The following is an 18,800-nucleotide window of genomic DNA, read 5'->3' on the forward strand; positions in this document are numbered from 1 at the left end:
CTCCGTCTCAAAAAAAAAAAGAATACAAAAATTAGCCGGGCGTGGTGGTGGGCGCCTGTCATCCCAGCTACTCGGACCTGTCCCTCTACCACCTTCCCTCTGGGGCGGCCACCTGTCCTCCCTGAGGTCCCACTATCAGCACCCCTCCCCACACTGCAGGCTCGCTGGAGCTAGGAGTACAGAGTGGTGACAGCTTCCTGGTCTGCCTGAGCCTGGGGGCAGGTGGGATACACGGGCTCTGTGGCATTCATCTCCTTGCCTCACGCTGTGCCCACAGCTCCTGAGCCCGCTGAACCTGGAGCAGGCTGCCTACGCGCGAGACGCTCTCGCCAAGGCTGTGTACAGCCGCACTTTTACCTGGCTCGTGGGGAAGATCAACAGGTCGCTGGCCTCCAAGGTGAGGGCTCGCTCCACACTGCTCCCGAGGCAGGAGGGGGGGCCATCAGCGGGGGGCGCTGCGGGGTGGGGCTGGCACACGCGGGGGCCCACGCCTTCGGTTGAATGACTGCCCTAGGATGCGGAGAGCCCCAGCTGGCGGAGCACCACGGTTCTCGGGCTCCTGGATATTTATGGCTTTGAAGTGTTTCAGCATAACAGGTCAGTGCCACGTTTCCCCCCCCCCCACCCTCCCCCCATCTCCTCCCAGGCTCCTGTCCTGCTCCCTGTCTTCTATCCCCCAGCCTCTCATTCCTGCCCCGTGACTCCCCAGCCAGCCAGGGACTGGCTCTGTGTGTCTCACCTCCTGTGCTCAGGGGCCTTGTCCAGCCTTTCCCCTCTGCTGGTCCTGTGTCCCCACGGAGCCACTGTGGGCTCTTCTCCTTCCTTACAGCTTTGAGCAGTTCTGCATCAATTACTGCAACGAGAAGCTGCAGCAGCTCTTCATCGAGCTCACGCTCAAGTCGGAGCAGGAGGAGTACGAGGCAGAGGGCATCGCGGTGTGTGCAAGCCTGAGGGCACTCTCTGGGCCATGGGGAGCCTGGGCATCGGGGCCCCTGGGAGAGGGTGCCAGGACCCCACGGTGATGCCTTCCTTCCCTTCTGCCCCTCAGTGGGAGCCCGTCCAGTATTTCAACAACAAGATCATCTGTGATCTGGTGGAGGAGAAGTTTAAGGGCATCATCTCGATTTTGGTGAGTCCTCTGTGCCTCCAAGGCCTCGTGCTGAAGGAGGGTGGGAGGATGTCCCCCTTCTCCGTTCTCTCCAGGCTGCTCCACAGAGGGCCAGAGTGTGGGGCAAGGCTGTGAATGGCTGACGGAGGGAGCGCCGCCACGGTCGGAAGCTCTCTATGGAGGCTCCCTGTGATCTGCCCCCTCCCCTGCGTCTGTGCCTCCCAGCATGGTGACCCCAATCCTCTGTGCTCTCTGGCCCCTCCCCCATATGTCCCTCCCCCTGTGCCACACCCCCCCAGGATGAGGAGTGTCTGCGCCCCGGGGAGGCCACGGACCTGACCTTCCTGGAGAAACTGGAGGACACTGTCAAGCACCATCCACACTTCCTGACGTGAGTGGGGCCGCCGGGCTGCTGGGGGCAAGGACTCACTTGTGGCAGAGCCTGCAGAGTGCGGGAGTCCCTCCCCGATCCCAAAACACCAGCCACAAGGAGGTGACCAAGTGCTGAGTTAAGGACGCTTCACGTGTGTTCAGAAACTAAGAAGCTGGCCGGGCGCGGTGGCTCAAGCCTGTAATCCCAGCACTTTGGGAGGCCGAGACGGGCGGATCACGAGGTCAGGAGATCAAGACCATCCTGGCTAACATGTGAAACCCCGTCTCTACTAAAAAATACAAAAAAACTAGCCAGGCGAGGTGGCGGGCGCCTGTAGTCCCAGCTACTCGGGAGGCTGAGGCAGGAGAATGATGTAAACCCGGGAGGCGGAGCTTGCAGTGAGCTGAGATCCGGCCACTGCACTCCAGCCCGGGTGACAGAGCGAGACTCCGTCTCAAAAAAAAAAAAGAAACTAAGAAGCTTAGCCAGGCATGCTGACATACGCCTGGAGTCCCATCTATGCAGAAGGCTGGGGCGAGAGCATCAGTAGCCCTGGAGTTTTGGGGCTGCAGTGAGCTATGATCAACCCACTGCATTCCAGCCTGGGCTACAGAGCGAGAGCCTATCTCAAAAAGTAAAAAAAAACAGCTGGGCGTGGTAACTGACGCCTATAATCCCAGCACTTTGGGGAGGCCAAGGTGGGCGGATCATTTGAGGTCAAGAGTTCAAAACCAGCTTGGCCAACATGGTGAAACCCTGTCTCTACTAAAAATACAAAAGTTAGTTGGGCATGGTGGCAGGCACCTGTAATCCCAGCTACTTGGGAGGCTGAGGCAGGAGAATCACTTGAACCCGGGAGGTGGAGGGTGCAGTGAGCTGAGATCTCACCATTCCACTCCAGCCTGAGTGACAAGAGCGAGACCTCAACCCAAAAAAAAAAGATGCTAGTAGCCTGGCTTCCTCCCTGTTCTTTTTTGAGAATGAAACTTGCTAGGCCGGGCTCAGTGGCTCATGCCTGTAATTCCAGCACTTTGGGAGGCCGAGGCAGGCGGATCGCGAGGTCAGGAGATCGAGACCATCCTGGCTAACACGGTGAAACCCCGTCTCTACTAAAAATACAAAAAACTAGCCGGGCGAGGTGGCGGGCACCTGTAGTCCCAGCTACTCCAGAGGCTGAGGCAGGAGAATGGCGTAAAACCCAGGAGGCGGAGCTTGCAGTGAGCTGAGATCCAGCCACTGCACTCCAGCCCAGGCGAAAGAGCAAGACTCTGTCTCAAAAATAAATAAATAAATAGTAAATAAATAAATAAATACTAAAAACTTGTTTCTGATTATAAAAATAATATTGCTCATTAGCGCAAAGTTGGGCTGTATGCAAAAGCCACTTGTGATTCTGTTGCCCAAAGGCCACGGCTGATAACCGTGCGAAGCATTTCCCTCCTGCCTTTCCCTCCTGCTTTTTTCTATGCATTTTTTTCATAGTCAAGAACTTCTTGTGTATAAGGCTCAGGGTAATGCTATATCCTGCACATTTTCCTGTATCATCAAACAGAAAATTTTCTTCAAAACTCTTCCTGGAGCGGCTCTGACCCACAGATACTCCCCTCTCTCAGCCAGCTCTTCGGGGCCCCTGGCCAGCCACCAGGTTTCTGCTGGCATCACAAGGCTGCCACAGACATCTCGTGCCTTCAGTCTTTCTATCTCTGGTTAGCTGCTTGAAATAGTTCTTAAAAGTAGCAAGTGGGCCAAAGAGTATAAACATGCCTAAGACTTTAGTGCTCTCTTGGGGCAGCAGATTCCGTTCTGAGAAGTAGTGGGCAGAGCTCACCACTGCCTTCTGAGCAGAGCCCGCAGCAGCCGGAAGCAACGAGAGTTGCCCTCCCTGCAGCGTGCCCTGGCCGTCAGGCGGCCCAGGTCCTGGTCCTGGCACTGTGTGGCCCTGACCAAGGCCATCTACCTCTCTGAGCCTCTGTGGTCTGCTCTGAGCAGGGAGGCCACTGGCCTGCCTCAGTGACCCAGCCCTGGGGTGTGCCTGCTCTTTTTTTTTTTTTTTTTTTGAGATGGAATCTTGGTCTGTCACCCAGGCTAGAGTATAGTGGCTCAATCTTGGCTCACTGCAACCTCCACCTCCCAGGTTCAAGCGATTCTCCTGCCTCAGCCTCCTAAGTAGCTGGGACTACAGGTGCCCACCACCATGCCTGGCTAATTTTTGTATTTTTAGTAGAGACGGGGTTTCACCATATTGGCCAGGCTGGTCTCGAACTACTGACCTTGTGATCCACCCACCTCGGCCTCCCAAACTGCTGGGATTACAGCCGTGAGCCACTGTGCCCGGCCTGGGGTGCACCTGCTCTTTACGTGGCTGGTTCCTGTTCCTGAAGCCCCTTTAGCAGGCAGAGGGCTTGGTTCAGGCCGGCCATCTGCAGCTTCCACCCCATCACCCCCAGGCACAAGCTGGCTGACCAGCGGACCCGGAAATCTCTGGGCCGAGGGGAATTCCGCCTTCTGCACTACGCTGGGGAGGTGACTTACAGCGTGACAGGTGAGGGTCCTGGAGCTGTGTCCCCACAGGGGCCTGCAGGGAGGCTGTCTCTCACCTCACACTTGCTCTCCCCTCCCAGGGTTTCTGGACAAAAACAATGACCTTCTCTTCCGGAACCTTAAGGAGGTGAGGAGGACCCAGGAGGCTGGGGTGGGGGTGGTGGTAGCCCACCGCTCTGCACCTGTGTCCAGGAGCCTGTCCTGCCTGTCCCTGTGCCCCTCCCTGACCCCGGCTCTGCCCACACAGACCATGTGTAGCTCGAAGAATCCCATTATGAGTCAGTGCTTCGACCGGAGCGAGCTCAGTGACAAGAAGCGGCCAGAGACGGTGAGGAGGTGGCGGGACCGGGCACAGGGGTGTGTGCACCCCAACATGCATGAGGGCCTGCATGAGCCTGGGAGCTGGCAGTGTGCGTGTGAACGCGTGTTGGAGGCTGTGTGCACATATGCTGGTGTCTGTAGGGGGTGCCTTAGGTCCCTCTTTGCCTACTTTTTTTTTTTTTTGAGACAGAGCCTTGCTGGAGTGCAGTGGCGCAATCTTGGCTCACTACAACTTCCACCTACCGGGTTCAAGCGATTCTCCTGCCTCATCCTCCTGAGTAGCTGGCATTACAGGTGCCTGCCACCACACCCAGCTAATTTTTTGTATTTTTAGTAGAGATGGGGTTTCACCATGTTGGCCAGGCTGGTCTCAAACTCCTGACCTCAGGTGATCCACCTGCCTCGGCCTCCGCGCCCGTCCCTGTTTGCCTACTTGTGTGTGTGTGTGTGTGTGTGTGTGTGTGTGTGTGTGTGTGCTGTGTCTAGAGTGGAGCCGTGTGTCTTAAGTGTGGGCTGTGTCTGTAGGGGAATCCGTGTGTACATCTGTCGCTGTGGGTGTCCCTGTGTTGACAGCTGCCTCTGTGTGGCTGCTGTCATGTGTCCACCCACTCAGCAGACATTTATAGCAGACGCTGCCAGGCACTGAGGTACCAGAATGGGTGGGTGTGCCTGCAGCAACGTGCACAGGGTGCTTTGCAAACTTAGAAGAGGGAACAGCAAACGGCCTGACAGCGTGGAAGGGGCGAGGGGTTGAGGAGGCTCCTTGGAGGAGGAGGCATTGGAGATGACTTGGGAATGTCAGATGAACCTATAGTCAGGGTCCAATCCAGACACAGAGTCTAAAAAGGCCAGGAGGTGAGAGGGAAAGCCATGGCATCAAGGAGAAGGACCGGAAAAGGCAGGCATGGCCAGGGTGCCAGGTGCAGGGAGAGCTCCAGCGAGCTGGGGGCAGAGGTACGGCTGTTGGGCTTGGCAAGAAGAGTGAGCCCCAGAAGAGTGAGGTTAGTGGGTGCATAGAGAGGTGGAAGCCAGACTGCCTAGCAGGGAGGGCATGCAGGCGTCGTGCCGCCCAGGGTCTGGCTCCCTGGGCCCCTGCCCGCTGCTGCTGTCTGCCCCACCCTCTCCCGAGGCGCCCACATCCTCCTGGCCCTAGCGTCTCCCTGCTGTGGATGCCTGCACACCCTCCCGCCTAGGCCTCTCCCACAAGCCACAGACTCGGGTATCTCATCCTCTTCCCCTGGATGGCCCCAGCCACCCTAGACCCCACTGGGCTTTAACAAACGGGCCCTTGGTCTCCCCTCCAGGCTTTCTCCTTCTCTCCCTAACTCAGGACAGGGATCACTCACCCAGTCCCCCAGGCCGGAAACCTGGGTGTCATCCCTGGTTCTTTTTTTATTTTGAGACAGAGTCTCGCTCTGTCGCCCAGGCTGGAGTGCAGTGGTGCAATCTCGGCTCACTGCAAGCTCCGCTTCCCAGGCTCAAGTGAGAGGTTCACTTGATTATCTTGCCTCAGCCTACCGAGTAGCTGGGATTACAGGCACCTGCCATCATGCCCAGCTAATTTTTGTAGAGCTGGGGTTTCACCGTGTTGGCCAGGCGGTCTTGAACTCTTGACCTCAGGTGATCCACCCGCCTCGGCCTCCCAAAGTGCTGGATTACAGGCGTGAGCCACTGTGCCCGGTCCCTTAGTTCTTTTTTCTCCTTGTCTCCCTCCACCAGCCAGTAGATCTTGCCGCAGTACTTAGCAGCCTCCCCTCAGTCTTTCCCTGTAGCCACTGCCCCTCCTTATCCTTTAAAGCTCAGCCCTGCCCCTGTAGCACCCGCCCCTCCTTATCCTTTAAAGCTCAGCCGAGCGTCATTTCTAGATAAACGCCTCCTGGTGCCCCCTACCCCTCAGACTGGATGAGCTGTCCCTTTGTGGGGCTCTCAGAACCCGCAGGCACACACCTGCTACTCTCGGACCGCACGGAATTGTGAGTCTTTGCTAAGGAGTGTGTTCCTCCGCCAGGCCCGAGATCCTTCCAGGTCCTGCAGAGCAGCGTACCCAGATAATAGCTGGATGTGTAGCATGGGACACGCTGTTCAGGAAGGCAGCCCTGAAGTTCTAGAAAGAAAAAGAAGGGCCACTAACGGGAGGTGTAGCATTGAGGTTGCTGGGAGACCTGAGCAGGAGTTTTAGGCTGGAGTGAGGCTGGGAGACTGCGGTCCCTCGCCCAGCCAGAGGGGTAAGGGTGGAGTCTGGCCCCCTTCCTCTGCGGTGAGGAATGTGCGGTGGGAGGAATAAGGACCAGGCCCATTCAGGGGCTGCTGCTTGCGTCACCAGCCGGGGGAGTGGGGTACTCGCTGCTGGGGTCAGCAGATTTAGCCCGGCGCCGGCCAACCTTCCATGCCTCTCGGCTCACCAGGTCGCCACCCAGTTCAAGATGAGCCTCCTGCAGCTGGTGGAGATCCTGCAGTCCAAGGAGCCCGCCTACGTCCGCTGCATCAAGCCTAATGATGCCAAACAGCCCGGTAGGCCCCTCCCACGGGGGACTTAGGGGCCGGGCCTCCCCTGCAAGTGACAGACTGTCAGCGCCAGCCCGCTGACCGTGGCTCTCCCCCTCCCCCAGGCCGCTTTGATGAGGTGCTGATCCGGCACCAGGTGAAGTACCTGGGGCTGATGGAGAACCTGCGCGTGCGCAGAGCCGGCTTTGCCTATCGCCGCAAATACGAAGCTTTCCTGCAAAGGTAGGGGCAGGTCCGGCTTGGTGCCGGGGAAGGGGAGCGGGAGAGTAGGAGCCCCTAGGTCCCATGAGGGCAGACAGGGGTTCTCGGCCCCATTTTAGAAATGTGGACGCGGAGGCCCTGGGCTGCTGGGGGCCTCGTGCTAGGAACCTTCGGTGCTGCAGACCTGACATCAAGCTGGGTGGAAAGAACAGCCGGCTCCCCTAGGCCGTGCCCTCCGGGAGCGCCCGCTCAGGGGTACAGGAGGCCTACGTCCATGTGCCGGGCGTCAGAGGCAGGGGGTAGCAAGCCTTGTAGGGCAGCTTCCAAGCGGCTCAGAAAAGGTGGAGTGTCTTTGTGGTTCTTCTGAGTCGGGGGTCTGGGGGTTCAAACGGTGTGAATTTCATCTCTGCCACTTTCTAGTTACTTGGCCTTAGGTAGATAAGAACGGTTTCCTCATCTTAAAATGGGGGCAGTGACCGAGTGAGCCTCCTGCGAGCTGTGAACGAGTCAATGGGAGCACCCAGCGGGTGCCCAGAGAAGGCTGCTAACTGGGGTGAGTGGGGACCGCGTGCATTCCTGCCCCTCCTATCCCCAGGTACAAGTCACTGTGCCCAGAGACGTGGCCCACGTGGGCAGGACGGCCGCAGGAGGGGGTGGCTGTGCTGGTCCGACACTTGGGCTACAAGCCAGAAGAGTACAAGATGGGCAGGTGAGTAGTGCCCATGCCAGGTGCCTGTGGGGAATAGGGTTGGCAACCCCAGGCTGATCACTGCTGCTTTCCCAGGACCAAGATCTTCATCCGCTTCCCCAAGACCCTGTTTGCCACAGAGGATGCCCTGGAGGTCCGGCGGCAGAGCCTAGGTGAGAGAGAAGCCCACCTTTCTTGCCGCACGGGGGTCTGTTCCCGGAAGCAAGGAAGTCACTCCCTTGGGCTCCTTCTCCAGGGAGTCCCCCGCTCCCTACCAGCTCCAGGGAGTCCCCACCCTCCCTACCAGCTCCAGGGAGTCCCCCCCTCCCTACCAGCTCCAGGGAGTCCCCACCCTCCCTACCAGCTCCAGCCCCACACCCAGCTCCAGGGAGTCCCCTCTCCCTACCAGCTCCAGCCCCACACCCAGCTCCAGGAGTCCCCCCCTCCCTACCAGCTCCAGGGAGTCCCCACCTCCTACCAGCTCCAGGGAGTCCCCCCTCCCTACCAGCTCCAGCCCCACACCCAGCTCCAGGGAGTCCCCACCCTCCCTACCAGCTCAGGGAGTCCCCACCCTCCCTACCAGCTCCAGGGAGTCCCCCCTCCCTACCAGCTCCACCCCCCACCCAGCTCCAGGAGTCCCCACCCTCCCTACCAGCTCCAGGAGTCCCCCCTCCCTACCAGCTCCAGCCCCACACCCCCTCCAGGGAGTCCCCACCCTCCCTACCAGCTCCAGGAGTCCCCACCCTCCCTACCAGCTCCAGGGAGTCCCCCCTCCTACCAGCTCCAGCCCCACACCCAGCTCCAGGGAGTCCCCACCCTCCCTACCAGCTCCAGGGAGTCCCCCCCCCTCCTACCAGCTCCAGCCCCACACCCAGCTCCAGGGAGTCCCCACCTCCCTACCAGCTCCAGGGAGTCCCCACCCTCCCTACCAGCTCCAGGGAGTCCCCACCCTCCCTACCAGCTCCAGGAGTCCCCACCCTCCCTACCAGCTCCAGCCCCACACCCAGCTCCAGGGAGTCCCCCCTCCCTACCAGCTCCAGCCCCACACCCAGCTCCAGGGAGTCCCCTCTCCCTACCAGCTCCAGCCCCACACCCAGCTCCAGGGAGTCCCCCCTCCCTACCAGCTCCAGCCCCACACCCAGCTCCAGGGAGTCCCCACCCTCCCTACCAGCTCCAGGGAGTCCCCACCCTCCCTACCAGCTCCAGGGAGTCCCCCCTCCCTACCAGCTCCAGCCCCACACCCAGCTCCAGGGAGTCCCCACCCTCCTACCAGCTCCAGGGAGTCCCCCCTCCCTACCAGCTCCAGCCCCACACCCAGCTCCAGGGAGTCCCCACCTCCCTACCAGCTCCAGGAGTCCCCACCCTCCCTACCAGCTCCAGGGAGTCCCCCTCCCTACCAGCTCCAGCCCCACACCAGCTCCAGGGAGTCCTTCTCCAGGGAGACCACCCCTCCCTACCAGCTCCAGCCCCACACCCAGCTCCAGGGAGTCCTCACCCTCCCTACCAGCTCCAGCCCCACACCCAGTCCAGGGAGTCACCCCTCCCTACCAGCTCCAGCCCCACACCCAGCTCCAGGGAGTCCACCCTCCCTACCAGCTCCAGCCCCACACCCAGCTCCAGGGAGTCCACCCTCCCTACCAGCTCCAGCCCCACACCCAGCTCCAGGGAGTCCACCCTCCCTACCAGCTCCAGCCCCACACCCAGCTCCAGGGAGTCCACCCTCCCTACCAGCTCCAGCCCCACACCCAGCTCCAGGGAGTCCACCCCTCCCTACCAGCTCCAGCCCCACACCCAGCTCCAGGGAGTCCTCACCCTCCTACCAGCTCCACCCCACACCCAGCTCCAGGGAGTCCACCCTCCCTACCAGCTCCAGCCCCCACCCAGCTCCAGGGAGTCCACCCTCCCTACCAGCTCCAGCTCCACACCCAGCTCCAGGGAGTCCACCCTCCCTACCAGCTCCAGCTCCACACCCAGCTCCAGGGAGTCCTTCTCCAGGGAGTCCCCCCTCCCTACCAGCTCCAGCCCCACACCCAGCTCCAGGGAGTCCCCCCTCCCTACCAGCTCCATCCCCACACCCAGCTCCAGGGAGTCCCCCCTCCCTACCAGCTCCAGCCCCACACCCAGCTCCAGGGAGTCCTTCTCCAGGGAGTCCACCCTCCCTACCAGCTCCAGCCCCACACCCAGCTCCAGGGAGTCCTTCTCCAGGGAGTCCACCCCTCCCTACCAGCTCCAGCCCCACACCCAGCTCCAGGGAGTCCTTCTCCAGGGAGTCCACCCCTCCCTACCAGCTCCAGCCCCACACCCAGCTCCAGGGAGTCCTTCTCCAGGGAGTCCACCCCTCCCTACCAGCTCCAGCCCCACACCCAGCTCCAGGGAGTCCTTCTCCAGGGAGTCCACTAGTTGACTTGGAACCCCCTCCCCACCAGCTCCAGCCTCACGCCCGCCATCGCACCCACTGCCCCCCCTTCTCCGGGCAGTCCCCACATTCATTCTTCTTCACGACTCTCCTGCTCGCTGGCTCCTTCAGCCACTCTCCCATTCATGGCACTCATGGAGCGCAGACGGCACCAGGCTCCCAGCTGGCTCTCCGCGCTCCGGCCAATTGCCTTTCTTTCCCAACTGCAGCCACAAAGATCCAAGCTGCCTGGAGGGGCTTTCACTGGCGGCAGAAATTCCTCCGGGTGAAGCGATCAGGTTCGTGGGCCCACGGGTTTTCAGAAGGGGCGGGGTCTGGGGCGGGGTGGGGGGGGGCCACCATGGTAAGAAGATAGAGGTCAGCCATCTGTGGTCTCCACGACAGCCATCTGCATCCAGTCGTGGTGGCGTGGAACGCTGGGCCGGAGGAAGGCAACCAAGAGGAAGTGGGCAGCGCAGACCATCCGGCGGTGAGCACCAGGGTGCCTTGTGGGGGCTGCAGAGCCGGGCATGTGGGGGGCTCACCACCAGCCTCCTCACCCCCAACCCTGTCTGGCCCCCGACCCCAGGCTCATCCGAGGCTTCATCCTGCGCCACGCCCCTCGTTGCCCGGAGAACGCCTTCTTCCTGGACCATGTGCGCACCTCTTTTTTGCTAAATCTGCGGCGGCAGCTGCCCCGGAATGTCCTGGACACCTCCTGGCCCACGCCCCCACCTGCCCTGCGTGAGGTCTGTGGGCACCCCCTGCCAAATGAGAGACACAGCAGAAGGGTCTGATTTCTTGGGGCCAAAGGATTGGTCAGGGAGGGGCTCATGGAGGGCCCGGACCAGAGCTGGGCAGTGAAAAGTAAGGTTTCTCTTTTTTTTTTTGAGATGGAGTCTCACACTGTCGCCCAGGGAGTGGTGTGATCTTGGCTCACTGCAACCTCTTGCCTCCTGGGTTCAAGCGATTCTCCTGCCTCAGCCACCCGAGTAGCTGGGATTACAGGCACCTGCCACCACGCCCAGCTAATTTTTTTATTTTTAGTAGAGACATGGTTTCACCATGTTGGCCTGGCTGGTCTTGAATTCCTGACCTCGGGTGATCCACCCACCTCGGCCTCCCGAAGTGCTGGAATTACAGGCGTGAGCCACCGCGCCCTGCTGAGTAAGGTCTCTTGACTCAGGAGTGGAAGCGTCATCCAGATGGAGGTGGCTTTGCTTATCCAAAGGCTGGGGTAACATGTTCGATGTCTTCAGAGGGAAGGGCCCAGGAGGTGTCCAGGAGCTCTGACCTCACTCTTCCCCTCAGGCCTCAGAGCTTCTGCGGGAGCTGTGCATAAAGAACATGGTGTGGAAATACTGCCGGAGTATCAGCCCTGAGTGGAAGCAGCAGGTACGGAGAGTGGGGCTGGGTGAGGATGAGGAAGTGGAGTCAGGGAATGGCAGGCATTCCTCAGAGGGTGTCGGCCTGGAGGGGCGTTTACCCTGGTCTACCGTATTTACCCCACCTACCGTATTTACCCCGGTCCATTCTATTTACCCTAGTCTACCGTATTTACCCCAGTCTACTCTACCCCGTCTATCTTATTTATCCCGGTCTACCGTATTTACCCTGCCTTCCTTATTTGTCTCGGCTTTTCCTATCTACCCTGCCTACCGTGTTATCTCGGTCTACCGTACGTCGTATGTACCCTTATCTACCGTATGTATCCTAATCTACCGTATTTATCCCGCTTACCGTATTTACCTCAGTCTACCGTATTTACTCCTTTTATAGTATTAACGCCGTCTTTGTTTTTTTTTTTTTTTTTTTCTCGAGACGGAGTCTCGCTCTGTCGCCCAGGCTGGAGCGCAGTGGCCGGCTCTCAGCTCACTGCAAGCTCCGCCTCCCGGGTTCACGCCATTCTCCTGTCTCAGCCTCCCGAGTAGCTGGGACTACAGGCGCCCGCCTCGTCGCCCGGCTAGTTTTTTGTATTTTTTAGTAGAGACGGGGTTTCACCGTGTTAGCCAGGATGGTCTCGATCTCCTGACCTCGTGATCCGCCCGTCTCGGCCTCCCAAAGTGCTGGGATTACAGGCGTGAGCCACCGCTCCGGCCTTAACGCCGTCTTTCGTATTTATCTCGGTCTACCGTATTTACCCCGCCTACCGTATTTACCTGTCTGCCGTACTTACCTGTCTGCCGTATTTACTCGTCTGCCGTATTTACCCCTGTCTGTCGTATTTACCTCTGTCTGTCGTATTTACCCCTGCCTGTCGTATTTACCCGTCTGTCATATTTACCCCGTCTGTCGCATTTACCCCGTCTGTCGCATTTACCCCGTCTGTCGCATTTACCCCGTCTGCCGTACTTACCCCTGTCTGCCGTACTTACCCCTGTCTGCCGTACTTACCCGTCTGCTGTATTTAACCCGTCTGCCGTATTTACCGTCTGCCGTACTTAACCCTGTCTGCCGTATTTACCCGTCTGCCGTTTTTACTCCTGTCTGCCGTATTTACCCCTGTTTGCTGTATTTACCCCTGTCTGCTGTATTTACCTTGGTCTACCGTCTTTACCCCGGTCTACCGGGAACCTCAGCTGGGCCTTGTGTAGGAGTGGACACTGGAGTACATTTGGGGTGGCCAATAGGGTTCACCTCGTGGGCCAGCTGCCCTTGATTGGTAGAGACTGCTCAGAACCCTGTGTTGAAAAGTTTGCGTCTTCACTTGGATCGATTGGTGATGTCTGCCCTGATTACAGGCATGGGTTGGTGTGCCATGTTTTTGCCAACTCAGTACTGGATGATTCTAAAGCACCCAACCAGCATAGATAACCTTCAGTAACCTTGAGTATTAGTGATCTGCTACTTAGAAGACCCCAAGCTGGAGCCGAGTCTCAGGGCCACCAGGGCCTGATGGGGTGGGGAAGCATTACCAAGGCCAGTTTCAAAACCCAGCAGTGCCTTCATGACACCACTGGGGAGTGTTTGGTGGCGGCAGAGGGTCAGGAAGTGGGTTGATGGGAGTGTGGGAGGGCAGGGCTCAACCTCCTGGTGCTGAGCCAGAGAGGGACCAGCAAGCAGGTGAGGGAGGCTGTCTCAGGTCCTGAGGCTGGCTCTGCCCCCCAAGATGGTACCCCCCTTGTCTCCTTAGCTGCAGCAGAAAGCAGTGGCTAGTGAGATCTTCAAGGGCAAGAAGGATAATTACCCTCAGAGTGTGCCCCGACTCTTCATCAGCACCCGGCTTGGTGAGCCCTTGACTTTCCAGCGCTCAGACCTTTCGTCATCGTCCTGGCCCCCTGTTGCCTCCTCTGATCCCTTCCCACCATCTGGGTTGCAGGTGCAGACGAGATCAGCTCCCGAGTGCTACAGGCCCTGGGCTCTGAGCCCATTCAGGTAAGACCTTGCCCTTAACCCTGAGTCCATCGGAGCCCATTCGGGTAAGAGCCTGCTTGCAGCCCTGAGTCCAGCAGTGCGGTTCTGCTGCCAGGAGCCGGAGGCAGGTCAGGGTACAGGCGGAGCCTTGGGAGCTTCTCCCGCAGCCCCTTCCGCCCGGCCTCTGTCCGCAGTACGCCGTGCCTGTCGTCAAGTATGACCGCAAGGGCTATAAGCCTCGCTCCCGGCAGCTGCTGCTGACGCCCAGCGCCGTGGTCATCGTGGAGGACGCCAAAGTCAAGCAGAGGATTGATTACGCCAACCTGACCGGTCAGCCGGGGCCAGGGCTGCAGGGGGAGGGCCCCTGCTTTGACACTTGGCCTCTGACATTTGCCCTCTCCCTTCAGGAATCTCTGTCAGCAGCCTGAGCGACAGTCTGTTTGTGCTTCATGTACAGCGTGAGGACAATAAGCAAAAGGTGCCCTTTCATGGATGGGGTGGGGAGGTGGGGGGGTAGATGGGGGAGATGGGGAGGTGGGGGGTGGATGGGGAGGTGGGGGGTGGATGGGGAGGTGGGGGGTGGAGGGGAGGTGGGGGGTGGATGGGGAGGTGGGGGGGGATGGGGAGGTGGGGGGAGATGGGGAGGTGGGGGGTGGATGGGGAGGGGGGGGTGGATGGGGAGGTGGGGGGAGATGGGGAGGTGGGGGGTGGATGGGGAGGTGGGGGGTGATGGGGAGGTGGGGGGAGATGGGGAGGTGGGGGGTGGATGAGGAGGTGGGGGGAAGGGGGTGTGGGGGTGGATGGGGAGGTGGGATGGATGGAATGAGGGGGTAGGGGGGATTGGGGGTGAATGGGGTGCTGGATGGGGAGGAGTGGGGGGTAGATGGGGGAGATGGGGAGGTGGGGGGTGGATGAGGGGTGAGGAGTGGATGGGGAGGTGAGGCAGAGGGTCCTCGAGTTCTGGGCAGGGCCTGATCCCTCCCTCCTGGCGCCCCAGGGAGATGTGGTGCTGCAGAGTGACCATGTGATTGAGACGCTGACCAAGACAGCCATCAGTGCCGACCGCGTGAACAACGTCAACATCAACCAGGGCAGGTGAGATGCAGGCCGGGAGTGGAGAGGGGGCTGTGTGAGCACCCGGGGACAGGGTGGGAGGTGGAGCAGGGGCTGTGTGGGCATCCAGGAACAGAGCGGGGGCCCACCTTAGAGTTGGGGGTCTGTCTCCATGGAAAAACCCTCACCCGCCCTGTTCCCCCAGCATCACGTTTGCAGGGGGCCCCGGCAGGGATGGTACCATCGACTTCACCCCCGGTTCGGAGCTGCTCATCACCAAGGCCAAGAACGGGCACCTGGCTGTGGTGAGTGGGGTCTGCTTTCCCGCTCATGGCCTGGCTGTGATAGCGAAGCCTTCCTTGACTGTGCTGGGCGGAGCCCGGGCGCCTCACCATGGGCCTTAATCCAGAGGCCATCGTACCACCTCTTCCATCTGCCGGCCCACCCATGAGGGCCACAGAGAGGGGCTGTGCGAGCCCCTCAGTGCAGAAAGTTGTAAAAGTGGCAGTGTGGGGCCCACACCTGTGATCCCAGCACTGTGGGAGGCCGAGGCGGGCGGGTCACCTGAGGTCAGGAGTTTGAGACCAGCCTGGCCAACATAGTGAAACCCATCTACTAAAAAAATACAAAAGCCGGGTGCAGTGGCTCACACCTGTAATCCCAGCACTTTGGGAGGCCGAGGCCGGTGGATCACCTGAGGTCAGGAGTTCGAGACCAGCCTGGCCAACATGGTGAAACCCCATCTCTACTAAAAATACAAAAATTAGCCGGGCGTGGTGGTAGATGCCTGTAATACCAGCTACTAGTGGGGGCTAAGGCAGGAGAATTGCTGAATTGCTTGAATCCAGGAGGTGGAGATTGCAGTGAGCTGAGATCATGCCACTGCACTCCAGCCTGGGGAACAGAGTGAGATGCCATCTCAAAAAAAAAAAAAAGGCCAGGTGCGGTGGCTCACACCTGTGATCCCAGCACTTTGGGAGGCCAAGGTGGGCAGATCACCTGAGGTCAGGAGTTGGAAACCAGCCTAACCAACATGGAGAAAATGCCGTCTGCACTAAAAATACAACATTAGCAGGGCGCGGTGATGCATGCCTGTAATCCCAGCTACTCGGGAGGCTGAGGCAGGAGAGACACTTGAACCCGGGAGGTGGAGGTTGCGTTGAGCTGAGATTGCGCCATTGCATTCCAGGCTGGGCAACAAGAGCAAAACTCTGTCTCAAAAAATATATATATACACAAAAAAGTTAGCCAGGTGTGGTGGCGGGCACCTGTACTCCCAGTTGCTCAGGAGCCTGAGGTGGGAGGATCGCTTGAGCCCAGGAGGCTGAGGCTCCAGTGAGACCCAAGATCTCACCACTGCATTCCAGCCCGGGTGACAAAATGAGACCCTGTCTCAAAAAAAAAAAAAAGACAGCACGGTAATACAGGGAAGATACGGGATGATTGGGGGGTGCCAGGAGGGAGGAGAGGCTCACCCTGGCCAGGGTGGTGGGCATTCCTGTGGGAGTCAGGTTCGAGTCTCCAGGATGGAGACCATTAGGCCCCCACCACTCCTGCCTGCATCAAACCTGTGAATCTAAGCGCTGGGGCTGGGTGCGGCGGCTCACGCCGTAATCCCAACTCTTAGGGAAGCAGAGGTGGGAAGATAGCTTGAGCCCAGGAGTTCAAGACCAGCCTGGGCAATATAGCGAGACCCCACTTCTCCATAAAAAGAATAAAAAAGTCTGAGTGCCAGGGCCCCCCGTCTGCCCCCTCACCACTTGGGTGTCTCTCTGCCCCCACAGGTCGCTCCCAGGCTGAATTCCCGGTGATAAAGGCGCTCACTGGATTCCCAGCTCCCAGCGCTTTGCTTCTCTCCTCCCCCTCCCAATTACCAAAGACTCAAACTTCCAGACGGGGACCCAGGGACACCCCAAAGCCCCCCTGCTGTCTCCCGCCTCCTGCCCATCCCTCAGGGACCCAGGGACATCCCGAAGCCCACCTGCCGTCTCCCACCTCCTGCCCATCCCTCAGACAGGGACCCAGGGACACCCCGAAACCCTCCTGCCATCTCCCACCTCCTGCCCATCCCTCAGACAGGGACCCAGGGACACCCCGAAGCCCACCTGCCATCTCCCACCTCCTGCCCATCCCTCTTGAGGGAGCAGCAGGGGCCAGGAGCTACCCCAGGAGTGGGCCAGGCCGGGCCACAGCAATAGCAAAGCCAGGGCCAAAGCGAGCCATGCCAGCCCTACTGCTGATGCCAAATGTTGGAGAGAAGGGAACTTTTGCCGAGGTTTTCTCTGAGGTTTTTTTTGATGCTTTATAGGAAACTATTTTTTTAAAAAAAAGCCATTTCCCACCCGAGGACACACTGGGTGTGTTTTCCCTGACCCCAGCAGGGCAAGGAATGTAGCCGATAGGTGGGGTGGGCTGGGCTCTGGTGCCCTCTTCGCTGGCCAGGCCACCTCTCCTCCTGATTCCCTTGGCACCTTGTCTGTCTACCTGTCTCCCTGCCTGCCCATCTGCACCTTTTGCAGCCCACTCTGACTTCCATTTGCGGGCTGAGACCACGCTTGCCTGCCCTCTTTTTCCTGCCTTAAGAATGTCCTTTTAGGCCGGGCACGGTGGCTCACGCCTGTAATCCCAGCACTCTGGGAGGCTGAGGTGGGCTGATCACCTGAGGTTAGGAGTTCGAGACCAGCCTGACCTACATGAAGAAACTCCGTCTCTAGTAAAAATACAAAATTAGCTGGGCATGGTGGTGCACGCCTGTAATCCCAGCTACTCGGGAGGCTGCGGCAGGAGAATCGCTTGAACCCGGGAAGTGGAGGTTGCAGTGAGCCAAGATTACACCACTGCACTCCAGTCTGGGCAACAGAGCGAGACTCCGTCTCAAAAAAAAAAAAAAAAAAAGAACGCCCTTTTACTGTTCTCATCATCGCAGTCTGAGGCCGTACTGGAGTGGGGAAGGATGTCTTAGGCCATACAAGTTGGAAGACTGGGAGATCATCCAGCTTAGCCCCTTGATGTTTTAGAGCAGAAGACGGATGCCCAAACAGAAGGCACTTGCCCGCGGTCATACGGCAGGTTGCCACAAAACCAGGACGGCAGCCCCTCCTCAGCGTGCCTCACTGCCACTCCCAGGGACTGGGAGCCCCATAAAACCCAGTCATGTCTTGACAGCAGATCTGGCTCCTTGACCAGCAATCAGCCCTGGGGGCCACCAGGTGGGAAGAGTACCTCTGCCAGAGTCCAGGCCTTAGGATGACGGACAGCTTGCCTGCACACTTGGGCCCCACTCAACGATGTAGGGCCTTTTCTGGCCCCTGACCCCTCCCTGGCATGGGAGCATGGGGAACGGCTGGCCTTGTGGGGAGCGGCAGGGGCACCACCTCTTTCTGCTGCTTCTTCCCACCCCTACCCTCAAGGGCCTGGGGGCTGCCCAGCTGCCTCTGTGCCCTTCCGGGGGTCTCAGCCCACTGCTGACACTTCTGCAATCCAGAGAAACACTAAATAAAGCAATATGTGTTTGCCAACGTGGTCTCCTTGTCAGTATCAGAAAACGAAGAGGGCCCCCGGGAGGCAACCAAAGGTCTCATGTTGCAGGTTGTTTTTGAGACAGTCTCGCTCTTGTCACCCAGGCTGGAGTGCAATGGCACAATTTTGGCTCACTGCAACCTCTGCCTCCCGGGTCCAAGTGATTCTCTTGCCTCAGCCTCCTGAGTAGCTGGGACTACAGGTGCCTGCCACTCACCCGGCTAATTTTTTTTTGTTTTTTTTTTTTTTTTTGAGACGGAGTCTCGCTCTGTCGCCCGGGCTGGAGTGCAGTGGCCGGATCTCAGCTCACTGCGAGCTCCGCCTCCCGGGTTTACGCCATTCTCCTGCCTCAGCCTCCGGAGTAGCTGGGACTACAGGCGCCCGCCACCTCGCCCGGCTAGTTTTTTGTATTTTTAGTAGAGACGGGGTTTCACCGTGTTAGCCAGGATGGTCTCGATCTCCTGACCTCGTGATCCGCCCGTCTCGGCCTCCCAAAGTGCTGGGATTACAGGCTTGAGCCACCGCGCCCGGCCTTTTTTTTTTTTTTTTGAGACAGAGTCTCGCTCTGTCACCCAAGCTGGAGTGCACTGGCCAGATCTCAGCTCACTGCAAGCTCCGCCTCCCAGGTTCACACCATTCTCCTGCCTCAGCCTCCCAAGTAGCTGGGACTACAGGCGCCCACCACCTCGCCCGTCTAGTTTTTTGTATTTTTTAATAGAGACGGGGTTTCACCGTATTAGCC

The 18,800-nt window shown here is 59.3% G+C and overlaps 1 protein-coding gene across 5 annotated transcripts in view; it reads left to right on the forward strand.

The window, feature by feature from the left end:
- Positions 1–18,057, forward strand: part of MYO1C (myosin IC) — a 33,030-nt gene extending 14,973 nt beyond the window's left edge. For all 5 annotated transcript variants that reach the window (XM_033185174.1, XM_033185179.1, XM_033185177.1 and 2 more), the window contains exons 10-32: positions 278–397; positions 515–597; positions 830–935; positions 1,049–1,129; positions 1,408–1,499; positions 3,929–4,023; positions 4,103–4,149; positions 4,270–4,350; positions 6,749–6,854; positions 6,953–7,070; positions 7,645–7,758; positions 7,834–7,910; positions 10,363–10,431; positions 10,538–10,622; positions 10,722–10,881; positions 11,444–11,527; positions 13,266–13,359; positions 13,452–13,507; positions 13,681–13,816; positions 13,894–13,964; positions 14,484–14,581; positions 14,745–14,844; positions 16,324–18,057. In XM_033185174.1, the coding sequence (XP_033041065.1) occupies positions 278–397; positions 515–597; positions 830–935; positions 1,049–1,129; positions 1,408–1,499; positions 3,929–4,023; positions 4,103–4,149; positions 4,270–4,350; positions 6,749–6,854; positions 6,953–7,070; positions 7,645–7,758; positions 7,834–7,910; positions 10,363–10,431; positions 10,538–10,622; positions 10,722–10,881; positions 11,444–11,527; positions 13,266–13,359; positions 13,452–13,507; positions 13,681–13,816; positions 13,894–13,964; positions 14,484–14,581; positions 14,745–14,844; positions 16,324–16,350 (2,100 nt within the window). In that variant the 3' untranslated portion in view covers positions 16,351–18,057. The remainder of the gene's footprint in view (positions 1–277; positions 398–514; positions 598–829; positions 936–1,048; positions 1,130–1,407; positions 1,500–3,928; positions 4,024–4,102; positions 4,150–4,269; positions 4,351–6,748; positions 6,855–6,952; positions 7,071–7,644; positions 7,759–7,833; positions 7,911–10,362; positions 10,432–10,537; positions 10,623–10,721; positions 10,882–11,443; positions 11,528–13,265; positions 13,360–13,451; positions 13,508–13,680; positions 13,817–13,893; positions 13,965–14,483; positions 14,582–14,744; positions 14,845–16,323) is intronic.
- Positions 18,058–18,800: the final 743 nt, after the last annotated feature.

This window comes from Trachypithecus francoisi, unplaced genomic scaffold, assembly GCF_009764315.1.
Source record: "Trachypithecus francoisi isolate TF-2019V2 unplaced genomic scaffold, Tfra_2.0 Lachesis_group20, whole genome shotgun sequence".
Lineage (NCBI taxonomy): Eukaryota > Metazoa > Chordata > Mammalia > Primates > Cercopithecidae > Trachypithecus > Trachypithecus francoisi.